At 47.3% G+C, this 26,236-nt stretch overlaps 2 protein-coding genes across 2 annotated transcripts in view; one reads left to right on the forward strand and one right to left on the reverse strand.

Moving 5' to 3' along the window:
- Positions 1 to 6,235, forward strand: part of FANCA (FA complementation group A) — a 119,002-nt gene extending 112,767 nt beyond the window's left edge. Inside the window, exon 43 of the mRNA XM_068260684.1 lies at positions 5,496 to 6,235. Coding sequence (XP_068116785.1) covers positions 5,496 to 5,603 — 108 coding nt within the window. The 3' untranslated portion in view covers positions 5,604 to 6,235. The remainder of the gene's footprint in view (positions 1 to 5,495) is intronic.
- ZNF276 (zinc finger protein 276) overlaps positions 5,799 to 26,236 on the reverse strand; it is a 57,094-nt gene continuing 36,656 nt past the window's right edge. Inside the window, exons 7-10 of the mRNA XM_068260685.1 lie at positions 24,141 to 24,216; positions 21,775 to 21,892; positions 15,814 to 15,913; positions 5,799 to 6,529 (exon numbers count right to left, since the gene is read on the reverse strand). Coding sequence (XP_068116786.1) covers positions 6,262 to 6,529; positions 15,814 to 15,913; positions 21,775 to 21,892; positions 24,141 to 24,216 — 562 coding nt within the window. The 3' untranslated portion in view covers positions 5,799 to 6,261. The remainder of the gene's footprint in view (positions 6,530 to 15,813; positions 15,914 to 21,774; positions 21,893 to 24,140; positions 24,217 to 26,236) is intronic.

A 26,236-nucleotide genomic window follows, 5' to 3' on the forward strand; every position in this document is an offset into this window, starting at 1 on the left:
CAGCTGAGACTGACACTACAGATGTAAACACAGCCTCACAGCACGGCTGTGATTTATGAGGGATTACAGAGTGCAGGGGGACCTTAGTGGGGTTTGGGATAGCAACAGAGGCTGGGCTGTATAGGCAGATCCAGCCTCTGTATGCAGATAACATTCTTCAAACCCAGCTCGGGTTCTCTTTAACTCTTGCACAGGACAGAAGGAAAATGTTGAGAAATGCACCCTGTATGTATTTAGAGAATTTTTAGCCTGTCTAATTCCCCCTCATCTATGACTAATCACCACTGTAATTTGATCTCTCAGCTGTATCAGCCCAGGAATCTCCTCTACCATGGCAGAGCAGCTAATTTGTACACACGTTTTTGTTTACAGAAAACCTGAGACGGGGGGATAAAATAAATTTACACATACCTGGGACTTCCTCCAGTCCCCTCTGGCCTGATCGCTCCCACTCCAGCATCCTCCTCCTTCTGGATCCTCAGTAATGGCTAAAGTTTTGCCAGTCGGAGCTTACTGCGCACACGCCCCCATCACACTCCCGTGGCTGGGCGCGTTCTGCGCTTGCGCACTACTACTGCACAGGGGCAGAATTCTCCCAGCCACGGGAGCGAGATGGGGTAGCCTGCGGCACTGCGCATGTACCAACTGATTGCAGCTGGCCGAATGTACGTGACCCATCACCGAGGATCCAGAAGGTAGAGGACAGCGGCTCGGGAGCCATCGGGTTGGAGGAAGCCCTAGTTAAAGGACTTACGAGCCCAAATAGGTAAAAAGAGAAGTACCTTAAAGAGACTCCGTAACAAAAATTGCATCCTGTTTTTTATCATCCTACAAGTTCAAAAAGCTATTCTAATGTGTTCTGGCTTACTGCAGCACTTTATACTGTCACTGTCTCTGTAATAAATCAATGTATCTTTCCCCTGTCAGACTTGTCAGCCTGTGTCTGGAAGGCTGCCAAGTTCTTCAGTGTTGTGGTTCTGCTTTGAACTCCCCCTTCCAGGCCCCTCTATGCACACTGCCTGTGTGTTATTTAGGATTAGAGCAGCTTCTCTTATCTTTTACAAGCTGCATAAATCGTCCTCTGAGCTGGCTGGGCTTTCACATACTGAAGAATTACAGACAAGGGCAAAGCTGTTTGCAGGAAGAAAAGAGCAGCCTGAAACTTCAGTGCATGAGAACAGGGGGAAAGAAACACACAAATGATCTCTTGAGATTCAAAAGGAAGGGTGTATACAGCCTGCTTGTGTATGGAGGTATTTTCTACGTGTGGACATGCTGTACATCAACCTACTTCCTGTTTTGGTGGCCATTTTGTTTGTTTATAAACAAACTTTTTAAAACTGTTTTTAACCCTTTCTGGACCAGCACCCTCTGCCCCCTTAAGGACCAGAGGGTGCTGGTCCCGTAAATCGCCGCTTCCCGACGAATCGCCGCAATGATCCGCCGCTCCCGACGAACACGCCGCTCTGTCCCCGCTGCAGGCTGCTCTCTCTGCCGTCGCTATGACGGCAGAGCACTGTGAGCCGGGCAGGAGCCGTTTTCATTGGCTTCTGACCCTGTCACTCCATGTAAGCCAATGAGAGTGGCTTACATGAATGACAGGGCCAGGAGCCAATGAAAACGGCTCCTGCCCGGCTCACAGTGCTCTGCCGTCATAGAGGCGGCGGAGACGGGCAGGGGCGCGCGGTCAATGGGACGTAGAGTTTACGTCCTGTCAGCGCCCCCTGCCCGACGTAGATTCGCACTCGCTCGGTCCGAAAGTAGTTAACCACTTTTAATGCGGCGAGGAGCGGCGAAATTGTGTCAGAGGGTAATAGGAGATGTCCCCTAACGCACTGGTATGTTTACTTTTGAGCAATTTTAACAATACAGATTCTCTTTAATCACTTTTAAATGCACGGAGGTCACCATCCGCGCAGTTCTGCCGGGTCCCCGCAGTGTGATAGCGCCCCCCTCCTGTGCTGCTCCCGACCCCACGGACGGGGTGGGGCTCCCCTTCCTCTCCTAAGATGGCCGCGGCTGCGCAGTCCGCATACACATTAGTGCGGCTGCGCAGCTCTAGGGCCTCCCCCCTCGATCCACGCACAGTACCGTGGATCCAGGGGGGAGGCCCTAGAGCTGCGCAGCCGCACTAATGTGTATGCGGACTGCGCAGCCAGCTCCGGCGGCCATCTTAGGAGAGGAAGGGGAGCCCGACCCCGTCCGTGGGGTCGGGAGCGGAACGGGGGGCTATCACACTGCGGGGACCCGGCGGAACTGCGCGGAAGGCGGCCTCCGTGCACTTAAAAGTGATTAAGGTACTTCTCTTTTTTTTACCTATTTGGGCTTGTAAGTCTTTTTAAGAATACACTTTTACTATTTTCTTGACTTGCCAGCTGTTTTGTGTGCAAGGCTGTAGTTTCACAGTCAACCCACACATCCAATTACGATTGGCAAGTTTGAACATTTCCATGTTGTATGAGGGCCTAGAGATTTTGAACATATAAACAGATTGTGTCGGTAAACTCATACTACATAGAAGTGGTAAAATTGGCCAATCAAAATTGGATGTGTGTAGGCACCCTAAAATGCCATTATTCATTAAAGGACTCCTAAAGTGAGAGTGACATGGAGGCTGCCATATTTATTTCTTTTTATACAGTACCATTTGCCTGGCATCCTGATGATCTTCAAGCTCCACCCGACCCGCAGTTGCAGCATTTTAAAGCTCCTGTCGGTGTTGCATGCCCCTGACCGCCACAGTGCATGCTGGGAGATGTGCTCACATTGAGGGACTACATCTCCTGGCATGCATTGTGCCTGTTGGGGCATGCAACACTATTGTGAGAGCAAGAATCTGCTGCCCCTGTAGGTCTCACTGGGGAAGATGGAGGATACCATATAGATGGGGGGGGAGGAGGGGGGCTAGGGAGTAACCTACCAAAGGTAACTAACACTGATTACCCCCACCAATGGGCCCACCTACTTATATAGGTGGAGGATTGGTGGCCTTCAGTTTAGTAAATTGGGTATGTGGTGCTCAGTCACTACTCCTCCCCCAGTAGCTGCTGTCTTTATCTTATAGAAGAGTGGAAATACATATATCCAGGCACATCGCCTCTAGTTAGGACATTAAATAAATTATTAGGGAAAGGGAGGTGCTGAAGGGGGTGTGGCTAGAAAACAGCAAAAATCTATTAACCCTTCGCACACTCACATGCAAATGTTCAAACAAATGCATTCACAGATTCACTCATCCAGGCACAACTGTTATCCCTACAGCTAAATTAAAAGCCAGGGTTTTAGTTCACAGAAGAATGCATTCTTATGCTTAGTCACCTATACTGCGCAGAAGTACCCAGGTAAACATAGGTGTCCTAACTCTGGCCCTGTAACATGCATAGTGCAGACATGCAAACACATTCATTGCATCAAACCTATCAATGGATTAGGAGCACACATCCTAACTTCCTCTCCTGGGAAAGACGGTGCATCTTACCAATCGCACAAGGGAGCTAACGTTATGTGTCCACGTGCACCATGCGCATACACCAGCATAAGCTGTGTGCATGCTGACAAATACATACAGGGGAAGGAGGGAGTGCACTGAATTGGACCCTAGCCACAGGGGTCAATAGTAAAATGGAAATACATATATCCAGGCACATCGCCTCTAGTTAGGACATTAAATAAATTATTAGGGAAAGGGAGGTGCTGAAGGGGGTGTGGCTAGAAAACAGCAAAAATCTATTAACCCTTCGCACACTCACATGCAAATGTTCAAACAAATGCATTCACAGATTCACTCATCCAGGCACAACTGTTATCCCTACAGCTAAATTAAAAGCCAGGGTTTTAGTTCACAGAAGAATGCATTCTTATGCTTAGTCACCTATACTGCGCAGAAGTACCCAGGTAAACATAGGTGTCCTAACTCTGGCCCTGTAACATGCATAGTGCAGACATGCAAACACATTCATTGCATCAAACCTATCAATGGATTAGGAGCACACATCCTAACTTCCTCTCCTGGGAAAGACGGTGCATCTTACCAATCGCACAAGGGAGCTAACGTTATGTGTCCACGTGCACCATGCGCATACACCAGCATAAGCTGTGTGCATGCTGACAAATACATACAGGGGAAGGAGGGAGTGCACTGAATTGGACCCTAGCCACAGGGGTCAATAGTAAAATGGAAATACATATATCCAGGCACATCGCCTCTATGCTGGTGTATGCGCATGGTGCACGTGGACACATAACGTTAGCTCCCTTGTGCGATTGGTAAGATGCACCGTCTTTCCCAGGAGAGGAAGTTAGGATGTGTGCTCCTAATCCATTGATAGGTTTGATGCAATGAATGTGTTTGCATGTCTGCACTATGCATGTTACAGGGCCAGAGTTAGGACACCTATGTTTACCTGGGTACTTCTGCGCAGTATAGGTGACTAAGCATAAGAATGCATTCTTCTGTGAACTAAAACCCTGGCTTTTAATTTAGCTGTAGGGATAACAGTTGTGCCTGGATGAGTGAATCTGTGAATGCATTTGTTTGAACATTTGCATGTGAGTGTGCGAAGGGTTAATAGATTTTTGCTGTTTTCTAGCCACACCCCCTTCAGCACCTCCCTTTCCCTAATAATTTATTTAATGTCCTAACTAGAGGCGATGTGCCTGGATATATGTATTTCCATTTTACTATTGACCCCTGTGGCTAGGGTCCAATTCAGTGCACTCCCTCCTTCCCCTGTATGTATTTGTCAGCATGCACACAGCTTATGCTGGTGTATGCGCATGGTGCACGTGGACACATAACGTTAGCTCCCTTGTGCGATTGGTAAGATGCACCGTCTTTCCCAGGAGAGGAAGTTAGGATGTGTGCTCCTAATCCATTGATAGGTTTGATGCAATGAATGTGTTTGCATGTCTGCACTATGCATGTTACAGGGCCAGAGTTAGGACACCTATGTTTACCTGGGTACTTCTGCGCAGTATAGGTGACTAAGCATAAGAATGCATTCTTCTGTGAACTAAAACCCTGGCTTTTAATTTAGCTGTAGGGATAACAGTTGTGCCTGGATGAGTGAATCTGTGAATGCATTTGTTTGAACATTTGCATGTGAGTGTGCGAAGGGTTAATAGATTTTTGCTATCTTATAGAAGAGAACACAGAGGGTTTGCTAGAGGAAGCGAGCTGTGTTTAGATCAGTCGTCCAATCTGCCTCTCCTGCAGTGTGTCTTATACTGACTTTCGTGCTATGAAGGTTCACTGGGCCAAATTTATCAAAACCAGTGCCAGGAATAATGGTGGAAAAGTTTCCTAGACCAACCAATCAGAAGCCATAATCTGAGCATCTGCTGCAGCTTGCTTTGCATTGGTATTGATAAACCTGTCCTACTGAGTAGTGTCACCACCACAAAGAATTGAGGTGAGACGTGCCCAGGTGTCAGATACTGGCAGCTTTTTTGACAGGTTTCCTTTACGTGTATTAATGATGTGCTTTTCTCTGCAGATCATTAGCTCCTGGGACGAGAAGGACCCGGAACTTGCTGGACTGTTGAGGAACTTAAGTCCATCACTTCAAGATGATGATTTGTATGCTGGGCCAGACCTGTTCTGACCAGTGAAGTGTGTCAGTCATGATTGTGAGGAAACACGAGCAGTTCTGGGGAGGCGGCTAGTGCTGAGGATATCACGTGACAGGAAGTGCTTCTACCTCTCCATGAGTTTAGGTAGATACACGCATCACAAGAGCTAAGAAACTGTATTTTCATGCAATCCTCTAATGGAGACATTTCAGCAAAAACTCAACCTGTTTACTGTGTAAATAATTTATTCAAAGACTTTCATAGCTCTCCCTTTAAGAATTGATCCACCTCTCCGGCTAGTCGTGGAGCCAAAGAGACATTACACTGCTGGGCAGTGACTCCTGGAAGTTGATGAGGAGACACTTCTTGAGATAAGAGAGCAAGGAGGAGAGGCTGTGTTCACAACAAACATCCAATCATCTGCTGCGGTATTCAATCTCAGATGTCCGCTATTAAATATAACCAGGATTCTGATTTGCTGCTGAGCACCTGGTCCACTTTTACTCCAGTTTTCACAGCACCTGCCCTGGATTTCTTCCCTCCCTGCTCAGTGTCTCTCGCGGTGATGGACTGTCTGTTTAGCGTCTGTCGATCTGGACTGTCATGTGGTGGATAGAATTTGTGCTTTGTACAGCATATCGATTAAAAACAATATAAAAAGTGAGAGTTCTGCATCCTACTTCATGGGTCTCAGCTAGGCAGTTGTTGTGCCAGTTCTGGTTTCATAGCTTGTCCTTCTGCAGTCCCTGAGGGGGTGTCTGGCTCAATATCGGGGGGCTTGGCTGGGCTCTGTGTCAGTGGATGAACCATGGACATGTGCACATTCAGGTTGTGTGCTTTCTCAAAGCGCTTTCCACACTGGTCACAGGCAAACTCCAGGTCAGCTTCTGCCTTGTGCTTGGTCATGTGATACTTCAGCGACGCCCTCTGTCTGCACTGAAAGCCACACACTTCACATCTGGCAGGAGGAAAATGAATGCATAATCAGTAATGACTAGGGATGCTCAATGAGATGCAAATTGTTAAGCAGCTTCAACCACAGGTTATTTCCCCTTAAAAACCAGACCAATTTTCACATTTCACGCTCCTCCCATTCATTCACCAATAACTTTATCGCAATTTATAACACTGAAATGATCTATACATCATTTTTTATGTCACAAATTAGGCTTTCTTTGGGTGGTACTTTTTGCTAAGAATCATTTTATTGTAGTTGCATTTTAAAAGAGAGTAATAAGAAAAAAAATATAAGAAAAATAACTCCTCCCTTCGTCCTCCAGGACGGCCCCTCCTGAGATTGTGTAAGTCTCTCCTCCCAAATCGGAAACACCTTAAGAGAATTAAAATAATTGATGCAGTATAAATCCCACCTCCTCACAATCTTCCACAGTTTTTTGTTTGTTTCCCAGACCTCACCACGGAAGCATCAGGGAAGGTTGTTCCTTTCAGTAGGGGAGCCTGTTGGCACCTGCTGCACCATTTTTATTGTTTTTTCTTAGTTTTTTATTTTTTTGTAAAGTATAATTTAGGCTAGTTACTGGTGTGTGGCCTAGAATAGGAAGCTAAGCAGGAGGTTACCTGTTTTTTTCCTATTTTGAATGAAGGGGACTGGAGAGGTTCCCTCTCTTCATTATACTTTCTGCGGGCATGGCGTTGGTACGCAGAGATGCCGGATTTTCCGCATGCCCGAGTATGACGCAAGTTTTGCATGATAGGTCGCATGTATGCATCATTGGATACGCACTTCGTCATGCATAAAACGTCATGCGTACTGATCGTGTTAGACGGCTGAAAGTGCGAGTTTTGTAAACCGCCATGGCCACGCTATACACGCAGACGCTACAGCTCTGAGGGGGTCATGGTGCAGTCAAGTGGGCCCACCACAGAAGCTCAGGAGAGTGCTGCAACTGGTGAAACTGAGCAGTCAGATCACAACCACCGGTAAGCAAACACATTGCAGAGTTTATTGCAGACTCCTGTCATATTGTTAATGGGTACATGTTAGTAAGACTCTTGGTGTTTGAGTTATTTTGTACTACAGAAAATCAAAAGCACTTCGAAGTCTAGCTGATGTACTAAATGTGGTTGCAAGTTGCCTGAAGGAACCTCTAAGACTTTGTTTGGTCTGTTATATCAAGTCTAAGTCTTATGCTCCTAGACCTGAAAGTACCACAGTAGCTTTATTTGACCTGATGAAACCCATGAAACAGGAAATGGCTACAGCTTTCTCAGCTTTCAGGGCAGCTTTACCCTCTTGCCCTATGCAGGCTACACATTTTGTTCTGGCAATTCCCTCAAATTCAAGCGTTCATACCACAGGGGAGCAGCCATATACATAATCAATTGCTTGATTGTTGGAATCGTTTAGATCTGGGTCTCAAAGTAGATTTTTCCACAATCAGGGATTGTGCATTTTGATTTGTGCACAAATCTTATAACAAGTTTGGGTTTTCTGTTAATGATTTGTGTGTATACATTTTCAGACAATTATATGCATGCTTAGTTTATCTGCCAGCAGGTGTGCTTTACAGATCCCGAATGCAATGCTACTTATCAGATAAGAATTATGTGCAGGGTTTAGCACATGGATATTCTGAATGCAATGGTACATTTCAGATAGGAGTTATGTTCAGGGATTGGCACATAGTCTGAATGCAGGGTTCTGAATGCAGTGCAGAATTACATGCAAAAAATATGCACAGAAACCTTCAGTTTGCAAAGCTAATTTTCAGATAACAATGGTGTGTAATGATTATACACAGACATTCTGTTTGCAATAGCAAGTGCTCTTTTCAGATAATGATGCAGGTTGCAGGTGTGCTTTCAGAAGATAATTGTATGCAGGGAATATGCACAGGAGTCAAGCTATTAGCAGATGTGTTTTTACTTAATTATGTGCAGGGATTCTGCACATAGACATTTGAATTGCAACCCTGTTTTTTGCATATAAATAGATGCAAGGTTGATGCATAAGTTATTCTGGTACTTATCCGTTAGCCGGGCGCATCCGGCAGGTGGCGCTGTTGATGTTAATTCCAATCATAATTACTTCACGTCAACCTGTGAATGTAAACCGCCGGATGCGCCCGGCTTAAACAGATCAAGCCGCCGGCTTTCTTCGTGAGTGTCTCGCTCTCCTCCCCGTCTTGCCCTCTCTCGTATGAGCCTTGGGGAGGGGACATGCGTGTCCCCCCAGAGTCGTTCGTCGCGGCATTGTGACGAACGACTCTGGGGGGGGACACGCATGTCCCCTCCCCAGTGTTCTATAGGAGAGAGGGCGAGAAGAGCGAGACACGAAGCAAGCCGGCGGCTTGATCTGTTTAAGCCGGGCGCATCCGGCGGTTTACATTCACAGGTTGACGTGAAGTAATTATGATTGGAATTATCAACAGCGCCACCTGCCGGATGCGCTCGGCTAACGGATAAGTACCGTTATTCTGATGACATGTTTGTTTAAAAAAAATAAAATAAAATTCTAAAAGTGGCAGTGGTCCTCCGCAGACATCCTGTGCCCACGCAGCCACTCACCGATGCTCCATCCCCACCTCCGGTTCACTTCTGGAATTTCAGACTTTAAAGTCTGAAAACCACTGCGCCTGCGTTGCCGTGTCCCCGATCCCTCTGATGTCACCAGGAGCGTACTGCGCAGGCCCAGTATGGGCTGTGCCTGCACAGTACGCTCCTGGTGACATCAGCGGGATTGAGGACATGGCAATGCAGGCGCAGTGAACCGGAGGCGGGGCCGGAGCATCGGTGAGTGGTTGTGCGGGCACAGGAGGTCTGCGGGGGACTGTTAGAAGCCCTGGGTAAGTTCAACTCATTTTCCCCCTACAGTATTCCTTTAATTTGCAAAAGTAATAGTGATATATCCTAATGACGAACATATGTAAAGTCCCTAAGGTAACTATGTATGATTTTATTTTAAACAAGAACAATACATTTCATTATATACATAGCAGTTAGAAATAAGGGATTCATTTTTTTTTTAATTATTTAAACATTTGTAGGTGTATTTTTACTTTTGGCCACTAGATGCCCCCATACTATCATGTGTACTGAACCCTACACAGGAAGTAATGAAGAGATGCAAATGATGCCAGATCATCATTCACTACTGGCACTGTGATTGGTGAGTGGGTACTCTGCTGGTAGAGTTGGGCGAACAGTTCGGCTGTGTTAGCCGAACTGCAGCCGAACCTGTCATTTTGATGTGACTCTTACTACTTCCGGGTCGCAATGACCCGGAGTAGTACGTCTGCGCTGGCCCGGCGGAGCGCGTCCTAGATCGCGCTCCCGTTGCCGGGCACTCTCTGCGCATGTGTGTGACGTCACTCATGACTCATGACGTCACACACATGCGCAGAGAGTGCCCGGCAACGGGAGCGCGATCTAGGACGCGCTCCGCCGGGCCAGCGCAGACGTACTACTCCGGGTCATTGCGACCCGGAAGTAGTAAGAGCCACATCAAAATGACAGGTTGGGCAGCCGAAAAGTTCGCCCAACTCTATCTGCTGTGAATGCAATTGTTTGAACATTTGCATGTGAGTGTGCGAAGGGTTAATAGATTTTTGCTGTTTTCTAGCCACACCCCCTTCAGCACCTCCCTTTCCCTAATAATTTATTTAATGTCCTAACTAGAGGCGATGTGCCTGGATATATGTATGTTTATTCTTATCTGCTGGCACGGGGACAACTATGTGGTCACTGTAAATAGTGTGATACGTGTATCTACTCCACTGGTGCTGAAGTGAAGTCCACAGGGGCGTAAATACACGATGCAGCGATGCTAAACTGGCTAAAACAAACCAGTTCATTTTAAAGTTGCAGAAAATTTGCATTAAGTCTGAATTATTTCCATCTCATAGATCAGGGGTAGGGAACCTATAGCTCGGGAAACAGATGTGGCTATTTTGGTGGCTACATCTGTCTCACAGACAAATCAGTAGGGGTTGATTCACTAAGGTACACTGCTCAAGCAGCACAGCTTAGTGTGGCAGCGCAAGTAAAATGTTCAAAGTAGGCATACTACTGCTGGAGCATGCACTACTAACTTACTCGCGCTCCCCTAAAGCGAATCGCTGCTCCAATTGTCCCCCCTGTCAGGTCTAGTGACTTTGTAGGACGAGATCCCGGCACTTAATTCCAATAGGCTGCCTGTCAAGCGATAGGCAGCCTATTGTGCCAATCAAAGTGTGGTGATCTCATCCTAGAAAGTGAATCATCCCCCAAGTCAGCTAGCTAATTGTACAAGCTTTTATTCGGTATTTCTCCTGTCTGGCTCTCTAAAAAAATTGCTGAAACCCAAGAGAAGCTGAAGACGTGTCTGACACGTCCGCTACCTGGTGGATCAACTGTATACACATCACCATGGCAACAGGGCCGTGAGCCTTACTGCCCCAATTTGAAACATTGTATGGCTCTCACAGAATTACATTTTAAAAAGGTTCCTAACCCCTGTCATGGAGCATCTCTAGCAAGGACTCCCTCCTACCAAGAGAAAATGACACCAAAATTAGGAGGAAAAGGGTGCCCATACATAACTTGGTTTTCAGCATCAATATCCGTCCGATTTGATCATAATATCAATGCCGGATCATAGCCACGTAACCGATCTTCTTGACAGATTTCAGCTAGATATTTATCGATCAGGAATGCTGAAAAATCTGTCGCACAGCGTTAATGGCATTCAATTTTTCCACAACCTACAAACCCCTTTCCGTTCGCCTCCAGACCCACGGCGAATGTTTTATACTCACCTGTCAGGCGAACGCGACTCTGCCGTCTCTGGTGTCTGCCATCTTTTTGAATTCTCACCAAGAGCGCTTGTGCCATCGCCGCTTGCAGTGACTTCATTACAAGCACCAGTGTCAAATAGTACACGTACTAGCATGCTAGGATGATTTCATGCTCAAACCTCAAAGGACAACTGTAGTGAGAGGGAGATGGAGGCTGCCATATTTATTTCCTTATATGCAATACCAGTTACCTGCCTATCCTGCTGGATACTCTACCTCGAATGATTTTATCCATAGACCCTTGAGATTTTTGTCAAATCTGACAACGTTAGCTGCATGCTTGTTTCTGGCTTTATTCGAACACTACTTTAGCCAGGGATCAGCAGGGCAACTGGTATTGTTTAAAGGAATCCGAGGTGAACATAAACTGATGAAAAAACAATTGTATCTGTCCTTCTCCTAAAAATGACTTTTTTTTTTTTTTTTTTTTAGTTATTCCAGTTTTATTTTAGATTTAAATCTAGTTTTTAGATTTTTACTGCTTCATCGTCTCTGCTCAATGACACCTTCATTGAAGTATGTCAGAGCTCAAATCTATGAATTATTGACCCTTTTTATCTCTTTCCTGCTCTCAGAAGCCATTTACTGACAGGAAAGGGTTTCATGGCTGTAATTACTTATCAGCAAGGGTTATGCTATAGTCTGAAACTGTCACTTGCATACCTGATCTTTAACTATTTCAGGTGGAGAAAGGAAAAAAAAGGAACACAGCATAGTTATTTGTGTGCTTGGCACTATACATACACACGTCTATCTCATCAAGTCACATGTCACCTCGGTTAAAATTAATATGGCAGCTTCCATATTCTTCTCACTAAACTTGTCCTTCAAGGACACTGAGGGGGGGGGGGGGGGGGGGTTCTGAACATAATGTTCTGCAGTGCTGACAATTGCTGTTCATTCTGGATTGTTTTATTAAACAGACCTTAGATAACCTGAGGTGGGTTTTAAGAATGCTATTAGGACACAGAGTCTGATTCTGCATACTATCACCAGCCTCTGTGTCTGTACTGTGCCACCCAGCACTCTACCGTCCCCCCATAAAAAAAAAACCCGCTGTGCTAGAGACATGCACCTTGTCGCTAGCTGGCTGTTTACCTTAATGCTGCCTGTCACTGCCACTCCCCCGCCTCCTCTATAGTGCCGCTCCCTGCCTGCATCCCTTCCCTCCAATAAGCTTACGGAGGCGGGGAGGGAAGGGATGTAGACAGGGAGCGGCGATATAGAGGAGCCGGGGGAGCAGCGGTGACAGGCAGCATTAAAGAAAACAGCCAGCTAGCGACAAGGTGCATGTCTCTAGCACGGCTTTTTTTTTTTTTTTTTAATAGGGGACAGCAGAGTGCTGGGGGGGGGGCACTGCTCGGCTTCCCCCGTCGCCATGGCGGGATGACGTCATGGACGTCAGAGGGAATCCCAATCCACCCCTCAGCGCTGCCTGGCACTGATTGGCCAGGCTGCGCAAGTGGTCTGGAGGGGGCTGTGCTGCAGGTAGGGGCGAATCGGCGGTGATCGAGATATGCAGGCAGCTAGCAAAGTGCTAGCTGCGTGCAATAAAAATTTTTTTTTGAAAATCGGCCCAGCGGGGCCTGAGAAGGTTACCCCGAGCTGAGCTCGGGATAACCGGCAAGGAGGTTAAATAAATGTGGAAGCTGTCGTCAGAATCTGGTCTCCTGGCTGTCATTACTCAGTCTGAGATTTCACTACATGGCTACTCACTGGAACAAGCAGGAAGCCAGTGAAAGAAAACCTGTCTGGCCAGCTTCTTCTGAGTCAGTGATAAGTGGTGAAGTCACAGGATGGCAAATGCCACATAGGACGCTAAAGAGTAGATGGTCAATGAGATACTAATCAAGTAAAAGCAAACTGTATGATTACTTTATGCAAATCTGACACTTTAAATTGGGTTCAGTTGCAATCATCATCCACTGCATTTGACTGGTCTAAAGGTGCATACAGACATCCAATTTTAATTGGCCAATAATTGACCAATTTTACCACCTCCATGTAGTATGAGGGCCAACAGATCCTTAACCATTTATGCCGCCTGGACGTGATCCTAACGTCCAGGCGGCTGCTGTGCTCTTTGGCAGTTCCTATTCATTAATTTAAGTCCCTGGCAGAAAATCAGATTGCTTCTCATGAGAGGCCGCGGTCTTTCTGACTTTATTTAAAACGTTTCCCTTCCTCTAAATGCTTCCTGGAAGCGATCAGTACACCTCTAGGGCTTATTTAAAAAAAAAAAAAAAAATCTCACTGTGGCCAAATAAAACTACATCTACTGTATTTTCCTGCGTATAAGACTACTTTTTAACCCTCGAAAATCTTCTGGAAAGTTGGGGGTTGTCTTATACTCCGGGTGTCATTGATGCCGGGTGTTACACCCTATCCTGTTACCGCCTCTCAGATCTCCCTGCTGAGGGAGCGCAATATATTTTTCCATACCGCTCTGATAAACAGGTAGACAAGGAAAGCTGACCAGTCGGATACACTTTAAAGAGAACCAGAGATGAAGCACCCTCTTGTATTTTACCTTATAAATCAGTGGGAACATGACAGTAAACACCTAATCTGCCCTTTGTTTCATTGTTCTCTGTGTAATCTGACTGTTATCACGTCTGATAAGAATCCCCGACTGAGAAGTCAGGCTGCTCCGTCTAGCTTTGCTACAGAAAGATTATAGCTAAGTCTGTATTCTGTGGTGTTATTTCAAGCCCAAGCCTGCCCCCTTGTGGCTTTGCTATAATGACTCAGCTATAATAATTCCCAGCAAAGCCAGATTTAATTGCTCAGTCTGGGATTCTTGTGACTGCTGTTAACAGACACTTTTAGCAGTGAGGAGGAAACAGAGAGCATGGTAAGTGTTTTCTCTAATGTTCTTACTGATATACATGGTAAAATACACAAGGGTGCTTCGTCTCTGGTTCCCTTTAAGGAGATTTGACCAATGCAACAAGTCAAGTGACTATATACTGTTATATACTGGGTAACACATACAGTACAGCACCAGTATCTGTTCATACATAGCACCAGTATATGATTTTTTTAATTTTAATTTGGTGTGTGTTGGAAGAGGGGTAGTCTTATACGGCAAGTATATCCCAAACTCCATATTTTAACTTGAAAAGTTGGGGGGTCGTCTTATACGCCCAGTCGTCTTATACGCCGGAAAATACGGTACATACATTTTTTTTAATATAATAAACCCACATTACATTTAAAATTAACTGTTTATTTCCCACACCAAAAATTACCCAAATAAAATTTTTAATGAGAAAAAAAAATTACAATAAAACAAAAACAAACCATAAATAGTCACTGAAGGGTTTGAACTTTGTAAATATGCATGTGAGGAAGGTATATTACAAACATTTTTTAAATTACGGTATAAGCTTGTAAATAGTGATGGACGCAAAACTGAAAAAATACACCTTTATTTCCAAATAAAATATTGGGCCATACATTGTGATAGGGACAAAATGTAAATGGTGTAATAACCGGGACAAATGAGCAAATAAAATACATAGGTTTTAATTATTGTAGCAGGTATTATTTTAAAGCTATAATGGCCAAAAACCTAGAAATAATGATTTTTTTCATTTTTTTTCTTAATATTCCTGTTAAAATGCATTTAGAAAAAAACTTTGCAAAATGTACCATCCAAAGAAACCCTAATTGGTGGTGGAAAAAACAAGATATAGATCAATTAATTGTGATAATTAGTGATAAAGTTATTGGCGAATAAATAGGAGGTGAAAATTGCTCTATTGCATAAGGTGAAAAATCCCTGCGGGCTGAAATGGTTAATACTATGAGCAGATTGTGAAAGTAAGCTCTCACGCTACATGGAAGTGGTAAAATTGGGCAATTAGAATTGCATGTGTGTCCCAGGCTTAACTCCAAGCTGAATAGATTTGCATAAAATTTGTATTCACTCAAAACTATTAGCAAGTATTAGCCACCAAACAAGTGGACGGTGTCAGGAGTTCACTGCCTTATGAGACATGTTGTGACTCCGGTGCTTCCTTGGAAGCAAGGCAGTGACCTTCTCCTGACCCTGTCCACTTGTTCAGTGCTTAACAGTGGCAGTCGGGAGTATCAGGGTGTTCCAAATTGGTTATGTAGGATCCAAACACCAACACTACTGTAGGGGTGAGGTAAGGTGAAGGGTACCCGGTCAGCAGTACATACTGTAAGGGGTGAGAAGTTCACAGTCAGTGGTGGAGAGGTACTTACTGTAGGGGTGAGGGGTGGTGTGGTACTTACTGTAGGGGTGAGAAGTAAACGGTCAGCATTGGAGGGGTGTTTACTGTAGGGGGGGAGGGGTACATGGTTAGCAGTGAATTGGTACTTTAGGGGTGAGGTGTACATTGTCAGCGGCGGAGGGGTACTTACTATAAGGGGGGGGGGGGGGGGAGGGGTACATTCTCAGTGGTGCATTGGTACTTACTGTAGGGGTTTTGCTCCTGAGTGTCTCATCTGATGCACAGATAGGTGTTTGCGCTGCTTGAAGGCCTGGCCACACTGGTCACAGATGTAGTTCCTCTCCTCTGGGAATCAGATAATAAATGTCAATTACTGGAGGTTCCCCTGGGCCAGAGAACACATAGAAGATCCTGCAAAGCTATCCTGGATGTAATATGTTGGGTTCCATTTGCAATTGCTACTTTATAGGCTGCAATGTGAGCAATATCTGAATTAAATTGTTAATTTTTTCCTAAAGAGAACCAGTAAGAAAAAAATGAGCCCCTGGGGGTACTTACCTCAGGAGAGAGAGGCCTCTGAATCCTAACGACGCTTCCCACTTCCTCCTGTGCAGCACAGGTCCAGTGATGGGATCCCCAGATAACAGCAGACTGCAATATTCACCTTTGCAATCTAGCGCAAACGCAGTACCATCTTCCCCCTCCCGAGGGCTCAGGCGAACATAGCTGATCCCGATCGTGTCCGCTCTTCCCCACAAGCGTCCCACCTGCGCAGTAGAGCGGACACGATCGGGATAAGCTTTTTCCGTCGGAGCCTTGCGGAGGGGGAAGATGGTACTGTGTCTGCGCTGGATTGCAAATGTAAATATCACCATGTGCTGCGTGCACTACCGCACCTGTGCGCATCCGCCAAGAGCCAGCACTGGAGCGGGGCTACACACGAGGACAAGGGAAGCCTCATTAGGATCCAGAGGCTTCCCCTTCCCAAGGTAAGTACCCCATAAGAGTTTTTCCCTTACACATTCTCTTAAAGGCCCCAGTCTGCTTGCAAGATCACATTGTAGATTTATTAGCTATCACTATGAGGTTTTATGCTCATCAGCAAATGCTTCTTATTAAAGGACTATTATCGCTACAAATAAGTGTGCAGGGAGGCTAGCCAGCATCATTGTATAAATCCTTTTCAGGGAATGTCTTTATAAAGAATAAAAGCCTTGCTGAGAATCCCCCATGAAGAGATGGACTAGTTCAAAACCTGTCAGATATCTACTACCTACTGTAAGTGAGAGCAATATAGGGGAAAAGTAATTCATGGCTCATTTTAGTCTGGGAGAAATGTACTTTATTTGTATATCTTTACATGCATTTTAAATTTTACAATTTCTCTGATAATGGTCTTTTAACCATGAAACTTTTAAATATAAAAAAACAAGTCACATGTACAACCAAGAGGCCAGTGATAATTGCATGGAGATTCTCCCTGCCATCACTAGGACAGCTGCAAACCAGCGCATTTAAATGATGACTCCTTCCCTGTATTCAGATTCTAGAATTTGCAGCTACAGTATTCTTCCCCAGAAAGTAATATTAAGGATGTTCCCTTATTGCAGAGTCTATGGCAATGCAGCATCCTGCATTATAAGTTGCCAGGCCCATCTCTTCAGCCAATGCCTCTCCCTCCTTTCCTCAATTAGTAGAGCGCACTGCGTACATGTAATGTATTGCATTCTGCTCATTGTGCAGTAAGACTTTATGCATGTAATTCTATCGCTGTTTATTGCATACACCCCAATGAGATGAAGCTAAGGGTGCCCATACATGGTACAATTTATTTTTTTCGATTAGATAATTTAGTTTGAATATTCAGTTAGATCGAATATAAAATTTTTTTCCAGCATGTCCGTTCTGATTTTTGTCGAAAAAAAAATGGATAATCGTTCAAATTTCTTGATCGGGGAAAAAAGAAAATTTCAACTTTTATTCGATCAGTTTGATTAAATAAACGGGATAATTGAACGTTTTTATTGTACCATGTATGGCCACCATAAGACTGTTGGACCACGTCCATTCTCCAGCTCCTACATCAACATGAAATAGACCAGAGCAGCCAATTCGTTTTCACTGTTGGCCGCATCTATACATATCACACACAGACAGGTGCCCATATCTACATGTCACCACTACATAGGTGCACGTATCCACATAGGGACCTACACAGTCTGGTACACCCATCCACAAGTCTACACAGAGGGCCCATAGACAGGTTCCCTCATCTGCACATCTCCACACACAACGCTGCACAGACAGGTGCCAGCATCCACACACAACGCTGCACAGACAGGTGCCAGCATCCACACACAACGCTGCACAGACAGGTGCCAGCATCCACACACAACGCTGCACAGACAGGTGCCAGCATCCACACACAACGCTGCACAGACAGGTGCCAGCATCCACACACAACGCTGCACAGACAGGTGTCAGCATCCACACACAGAGCGCTGCACAGACAGGTGCCAGCATCCACACACAGAGCGCTGCACAGACAGGTGCCAGCATCCACACACAGAGCGCTGCACAGACAGGTGCCAGCATCCACACACAACGCTGCACAGACAGGTGCCAGCATCCACACACAACGCTGCACAGACAGGTGCCAGCATCCACACACAGAGCGCTGCACAGACAGGTGCCAGCATCCACACACAGAGCGCTGCACAGACAGGTGTCAGCATCCACACACAACGCTGCACAGACAGGTGCCAGCATCCACACACAACGCTGCACAGACAGGTGCCAGCATCCACACACAACGCTGCACAGACAGGTGCCAGCATCCACACACAACGCTGCACAGACAGGTGCCAGCATCCACACACAGAGCGCTGCACAGACAGGTGTCAGCATCCACACACAACGCTGCACAGACAGGTGCCAGCATCCACACACAACGCTGCACAGACAGGTGCCAGCATCCACACACAACGCTGCACAGACAGGTGCCAGCATCCACACACAGAGTGCTGCACAGACAGGTGTCAGCATCCACACACAACGCTGCACAGACAGGTGCCAGCATCCACACACAACGCTGCACAGACAGGTGCCAGCATCCACACACAGAGCGCTGCACAGACAGGTGTCAGCATCCACACACAGAGCGCTGCACAGACAGGTGTCAGCATCCACACACAACGCTGCACAGACAGGTGCCAGCATCCACACACAGAGCGCTGCACAGACAGGTGTCAGCATCCACACACAGAGCGCTGCACAGACAGGTGCCAGCATCCACACACAACGCTGCACAGACAGATGTCAGCATCCACACACAGAGCGCTGCACAGACAGGTGCCAGCATCCACACACAACGCTGCACAGACAGGTGCCAGCATCCACACACAACGCTGCACAGACAGGTGCCAGCATCCACACACAACGCTGCACAGACAGGTGCCAGCATCCACACACAACGCTGCACAGACAGGTGCCAGCATCCACACACAACGCTGCACAGACAGGTGCCAGCATCCACACACAACGCTGCACAGACAGGTGCCAGCATCCACACACAACGCTGCACAGACAGGTGCCAGCATCCACACACAACGCTGCACAGACAGGTGCCAGCATCCACACACAGAGCGCTGCACAGACAGGTGTCAGCATCCACACACAACGCTGCACAGACAGGTGCCAGCATCCACACACAACGCTGCACAGACAGGTGCCAGCATCCACACACAGAGCGCTGCACAGACAGGTGTCAGCATCCACACACAGAGCGCTGCACAGACAGGTGTCAGCATCCACACACAACGCTGCACAGACAGGTGCCAGCATCCACACACAGAGCGCTGCACAGACAGGTGCCAGCATCCACACACAACGCTGCACAGACAGGTGTCAGCATCCACACACAGAGCGCTGCACAGACAGGTGCCAGCATCCACACACAGAGCGCTGCACAGACAGGTGCCAGCATCCACACACAACGCTGCACAGACAGGTGCCAGCATCCACACACAACGCTGCACAGACAGGTGCCAGCATCCACACACAACGCTGCACAGACAGGTGCAAGCATCCACACACAACGCTGCACAGACAGGTGCCAGCATCCACACACAACGCTGCACAGACAGGTGCCAGCATCCACACACAACGCTGCACAGACAGGTGTCAGCATCCACACACAGAGCGCTGCACAGACAGGTGTCAGCATCCACACACAACGCTGCACAGACAGGTGTCAGCATCCACACACAGAGCGCTGCACAGACAGGTGTCAGCATCCACACACAACGCTGCACAGACAGGTGTCAGCATCCACACACAGAGCGCTGCACAGACAGGTGCCAGCATCCACACACAGAGCGCTGCACAGACAGGTGCCAGCATCCACACACAGAGCGCTGCACAGACAGGTGCCAGCATCCACACACAACGCTGCACAGACAGGTGCCAGCATCCACACACAGAGCGCTGCACAGACAGGTGTCAGCATCCACACACAACGCTGCACAGACAGGTGCCAGCATCCACACACAACGCTGCACAGACAGGTGCCAGCATCCACACACAACGCTGCACAGACAGGTGCCAGCATCCACACACAACGCTGCACAGACAGGTGTCAGCATCCACACACAGAGCGCTGCACAGACAGGTGCCAGCATCCACACACAACGCTGCACAGACAGGTGCCAGCATCCACACACAACGCTGCACAGACAGGTGCCAGCATCCACACACAACGCTGCACAGACAGGTGCCAGCATCCACACACAACGCTGCACAGACAGGTGCCAGCATCCACACACAACGCTGCACAGACAGGTGTCAGCATCCACACACAGAGCGCTGCACAGACAGGTGCCAGCATCCAAACACAACGCTGCACAGACAGGTGCCAGCATCCACACACAGAGCTGCACAGACAGGTGCCAGCATCCACACACAACGCTGCACAGACAGGTGCCAGCATCCACACACAACGCTGCACAGACAGGTGCCAGCATCCACACACAACGCTGCACAGACAGGTGCCAGCATCCACACACAGAGCGCTGCACAGACAGGTGTCAGCATCCACACACAACGCTGCACAGACAGGTGCCAGCATCCACACACAACGCTGCACAGACAGGTGCCAGCATCCACACACAACGCTGCACAGACAGGTGCCAGCATCCACACACAGAGCGCTGCACAGACAGGTGTCAGCATCCACACACAACGCTGCACAGACAGGTGCCAGCATCCACACACAGAGCGCTGCACAGACAGGTGCCAGCATCCACACACAACGCTGCACAGGCAGGTGCCAGCATCCACACACAACGCTGCACAGACAGGTGCCAGCATCCACACACAGAGCGCTGCACAGACAGGTGCCAGCATCCACACACAACGCTGCACAGACAGGTGCCAGCATCCACACACAGAGCGCTGCACAGACAGGTGCCAGCATCCACACACAACGCTGCACAGACAGGTGCCAGCATCCACACACAGAGCGCTGCACAGACAGGTGCCAGCATCCACACACAGAGCGCTGCACAGACAGGTGTCAGCATCCACACACAGAGCGCTGCACAGACAGGTGTCAGCATCCACACACAACGCTGCACAGACAGGTGCCAGCATCCACACACAACGCTGCACAGACAGGTGCCAGCATCCACACACAGAGCGCTGCACAGACAGGTGTCAGCATCCACACACAGAGCGCTGCACAGACAGGTGTCAGCATCCACACACAACGCTGCACAGACAGGTGCCAGCATCCACACACAACGCTGCACAGACAGGTGCCAGCATCCACACACAGAGCGCTGCACAGACAGGTGTCAGCATCCACACACAGAGCGCTGCACAGACAGGTGTCAGCATCCACACACAACGCTGCACAGACAGGTGCCAGCATCCACACACAGAGCGCTGCACAGACAGGTGCCAGCATCCACACACAACGCTGCACAGACAGGTGCCAGCATCCACACACAGAGCGCTGCACAGACAGGTGCCAGCATCCACACACAGAGCGCTGCACAGACAGGTGCCAGCATCCACACACAGAGCTGCACAGACAGGTGCCAGCATCCACACACAACGCTGCACAGACAGGTGCCCACATCTGCATGTCTCCACTTACACACTGCATAGAGCCACCCCAAAGCAGCAGAAGTGTGTGTCACCCTCACCTGTGTGGATCATCTTGACGTGCCTCTGCAGGTAGCGGTCTATCATGAACACCTTGTTGCAGCCAGGGTGGGGGCAGGGCCGCTCCCGCATCTCTTCATGATGTTCCTTAATATGTTTCTACAAGACAGAAGCTTACTACTTAAAAAAATAAACTGAAATGAGAAGAAAGTGCAGGCAGCCCCCAAAAATGTTTCTGACACAAGAGGAAGGAGACTGGTAAAACTGGCGCGAGTAACTCCTGATAGTAGAATATCGGATATTATTATTTATTGTATTTATAAAGCGCCAACATATTACACAGCGCTGGACAATGATACAAGGATGACAGAAATAACAAGGTTATACAACAAAGAGCAAAGTTATACAAGGCAAACAGTACAAGATACATGATCATGCGATATGATCCAGGGGTGGATAACGTATAAACGGGGGGGGTGGTAGCGGGTGCCGGAGACTCTTACTAGCTAGCCTAGTGTTAGCTAGAGGATTTACAACCACTGGATAAATTTTTTTCTGCACGGAAGACTCCTGAGGCCACAGAGCGGTATGCCCGACACAATACCGCTAAGGAGGTTAAAGAAAACCTGTAACGAAAAAACCCTCCCCTGGAGGGTACTCACCTCAGGCGGGGGAAGCCTCCGGATTCTATTGAGGCTTCCCCCATCCTCCTTGCATATTATTTCTTGCCTCAGGAGAGGAATGATGCAGCTTCTCAGATTCTATTCCACCCCACCACTGCTCCACGCTCCCTTCTGTATACGAGGGTGACTGCAGCCCTCAGATGCAAGTATAGTACACAGAGTACAAGCGGCTCTGTGCTACTGCACTGACACGGGCTGAACCTGTGCCTGCACTGTGCCGCCACACTTATACATGGACAGAAGCGTGACCGCAATAACATACTTGACAAGCCCTTATCAAAAATGTTCAGAGGGTCCCAGCTTGGGGTCAGAGGGTACCAAGAGGAAGCTGGACGGCTTCCCACGGCTGACACAGCCTAAAAAAATACCTCTTTTTTTTTTTACTGGGCAGTCCTCTTCAGCAATAAGACCATAGCTGAAACGCTGCATTCTTGCGGCAGATCAATTAATACCCCCGAAATCCCCAGGGCAAAATTCGGGGCTCCTTTCGGGTAGAGGCAGAGCTTTGTGCTGTAGCTCTGCCTCTGCTCGCGTCAATCTCCGCGGATCTCTGACTCCTCCCGCCCCTCTGTCTTCTTTCACTAAGAGGGGCGGGAGGCAGAGATTGACGCCATTGGAGGCAGAGCTACAGCACAAAGCTCTGCCTCCCCTGAGCAGTAAAATCCACAACCTGGAAAGTCATGGTATTTTGCCCCGGGAATTTAGGGGGTATAAAGACATTGTTCTGCCGCGGGGATGTGGCGCGTTTCAGCTATGGTCTTATTGCTGAAGAGCACTGTCCGGTAAAAAGAGGTATTTTATTTTTAGGCTTCAGACTCTCTTTAACTACCTAAAGACCGCGTCACGCCAACGGGCGCGACCGCGACGGCAGCCCCACGACCGCCTAATGCCATTTTGCGTTAAGTCCTGGGGCCGGCTACTGCAGGAGACCACGAGCAGCCTGCGCACGGAGCTCCCCCTTCAGTCCGGGAGACTGTTATTGCCTCATTCAGCGATGCGATCTAAGGCAATGCTGTACTGGGGACAGCCATGTGACACGGCTGTCCCCTCTGTTGCTATGGAAGTGATTTGCTGTCAAAGGCAGGCTGAAGCCTATGACAGCCGATCACGCTGATTGGCTGGTGGGGGAAGGGGGGGGGGAATTATTAAAAAAAATAATTAAAATAAAGAATATTTATTAAAAACACACATCTAGGGGATGATCAGACCCCACCAACAGAGAGCTCTGTTGGTGGGAAGAAAAGATGGAGGCGGATCACTTGTGTGCCGAGTTGTGCAGCCTGGCAGCTTGGCCTTAAAGCTGCAGTAGCCAATTTCTCAAAATATGGCCTGGTCTTTAGGGGGGTTTAACACTGCGGTCCTCAAGTGGTTAAGCAATACCAGTTGCCTGGCTGTCCTGCTCATCCTCTGCCTCTAGTGCTTTTAGCCATAGCCCCTGAATAAGCATGCAGCAGAATGGGTGTTTCTGACACTATTGTCAGCTCTGACTAGATTAGCTGCAGGCTTATTGCTGGTGTTGTTAAAACACTTCTGCAGCTAAATAGACCAGCAGGGCTGCCAGGCAATTGGTATTGTTTAAATGAAAGGAAATAAATATGGCAGCCTACTTATTCTTCTCACTTTAGTTGTCCTTTAAATCACTGGAGCTCCACTGTTCATCTCCTCCAGTGATGCCTCCTGAAGCCGTATGATATGCAGGAATGTCACACTTGCCCGGGACTCACCTTCATCCCGTCGGCCCCTCTGTAGACAGCGGTGCAGCCCTGGTAAGGACACTTGTAGATAGTTGGCAGCTCCTCCCTGAAACACACAACACAATGAAGCTCAGATCCTGCGCTCATGGCATTTCCAGATACTTTTATTTAACATGAATTCTGTCAAGAGTTTCCAACATTGGGCTACTATAGAGTCAATTGATGTGTGCAGCAATCTCTGGCTCTGTACTCGCTGCTGAACCACCCAGAAATGACCCCCCCCCCCCCCCCCATCCCAGGTCTCTGGCTTTCATCTCTCTGTTATAGAAAATGAGGCAGATTAGACTGTGAGCTCCTCTGAGGACAGTCAGTGACATGACTATGGACTCTGTAAAGTGCTGCAGAAGATGTCTCTGCTATATAAATACATAATGATAATAAGATGGAAAGCATATTCGACTACATCTGGTAGGGATTAGATTGTGAGCTCCTCTGAGGACAAGACACTTAAAACAGGGGTTGAGGCACCCAATGCATAAAATATAGGCTAATCAGCTATTAACCTTATAAACAGAGAGGTAATCTTACCTCTCTCGAAGAATTTGGACCAGTTTATTGAAAAAGGTCTTTTATTCGAGCACATAAAATTGACAACTTGTTTCGCAGGTGCTTGCCTGCTTCCTCAGGTCAGTAAAAAAAACCGGGTGCCTATAATAAATTGTATACATATTCTAAGAATTATTATATAAAAACTGCCATCACAGTTCAAAAAAACCTTTATTGTATACCTCTATTATAATATTAATAACAACAACAACAAATATGCACAACTTCTCCAGTCAAATCTATTCATAGATGAAGTCAGTTCAGTATTTTTGGAGTTGATCTTACCAGCTTTTGCATAACTATAATGAATATGACATATGTTAAAATAAGGTATATGCATAACATTATATGCAATAAAAAGGTTTTAAAATGTGCATATTTTTGTGTTATTGATTCACCTATATTTTTTAATGAGGTGCTGCGTGCTTAAATGACAGGGGTAAAAAAAGGTTTGGATAATGATTAAAAATATGCATAACAATCTGCAGTGTAAACTATTCATTAATATAGTCAATTCAGTATTCTTAAAGAGACACTGAAGCGAAAAAAATATGAAATAATGAATTGGTTGTGTACTATGAATAATTACTAGAAGATTAGCAGCAAAGAAAATATTCTCATTTTTATTTTCAGGTATATAGTGTTTTTCTAACATTGCATCATTCTCTAATATGTGCAGATTACACAACACTCAGCATTCAAAATGATTCTTTCGGAGCGGTCTGTGAACTAATGACCTCTCCTCTGGCAGAGAAAAAGTAAATAGTTAACTAACAGTTGAGATAATAAAAGTCAGAAAACAGCCCTCTCCACCACTTTGAAAGTCGTAGAGCTTAATGGCTTTTTTGTATAGAGATAACAACTGGAGTTTAACTCTTCCTGTACTGGAAACAATTAGACTGATGTATCTGATCTTAATGTTTTATTTCTTAGCTGTACTACACATACAAATCATAATATCATAATTTTTTTTTCGCTTCAGTTGTCTCCTTAAAGAGAACCCGAGGTGGGATTTTATTATGCTAGTGGGGCACAGAGGCTGGTTGTGCACACTAACACCAGCCTCCGTTGCCCCATGGTGTGCCTCTAAGACCCCCCTGCGCGCCTCTATACCCCCGCAGTGCTGGCGACACGCTGCGCACAATGTTAACCTAAGCGTTGTCTGTCAGCGCCGCTCCCCCGCCTCCTCCGTATCGGCGCTACCCGCCCGTGTCCCTTCCCTCCCGCTGATTGGAGGGAAGGGACGCGGGCGGGTAGCGCCGATATAGAGGAGGCGGGGGAGCGGCACTGACAGACAGCGCTTAGGTAAACATTGTGCTGGCGACACGCTGCGTGTCGCCAGCACTGCGGGGGGTATAGCAGCGCGCAGGGGGGTCTTGGTGGCACACCATGGGGCAACGGAGGCTGGTCTTAGTGTGCATAACCAGCCTCTGTGCCCCAGTAACATAATTAAATCCCACCTCGGGTTCTCTTTAACCAGTTCACCCCCAAGGGTTTTCATCCTAACGGACCAGAGCAAT

This window comes from Hyperolius riggenbachi, chromosome 11 (genome assembly GCF_040937935.1).
Source record: "Hyperolius riggenbachi isolate aHypRig1 chromosome 11, aHypRig1.pri, whole genome shotgun sequence".
In the NCBI taxonomy this organism is placed as follows: Eukaryota; Metazoa; Chordata; class Amphibia; order Anura; family Hyperoliidae; genus Hyperolius; species Hyperolius riggenbachi.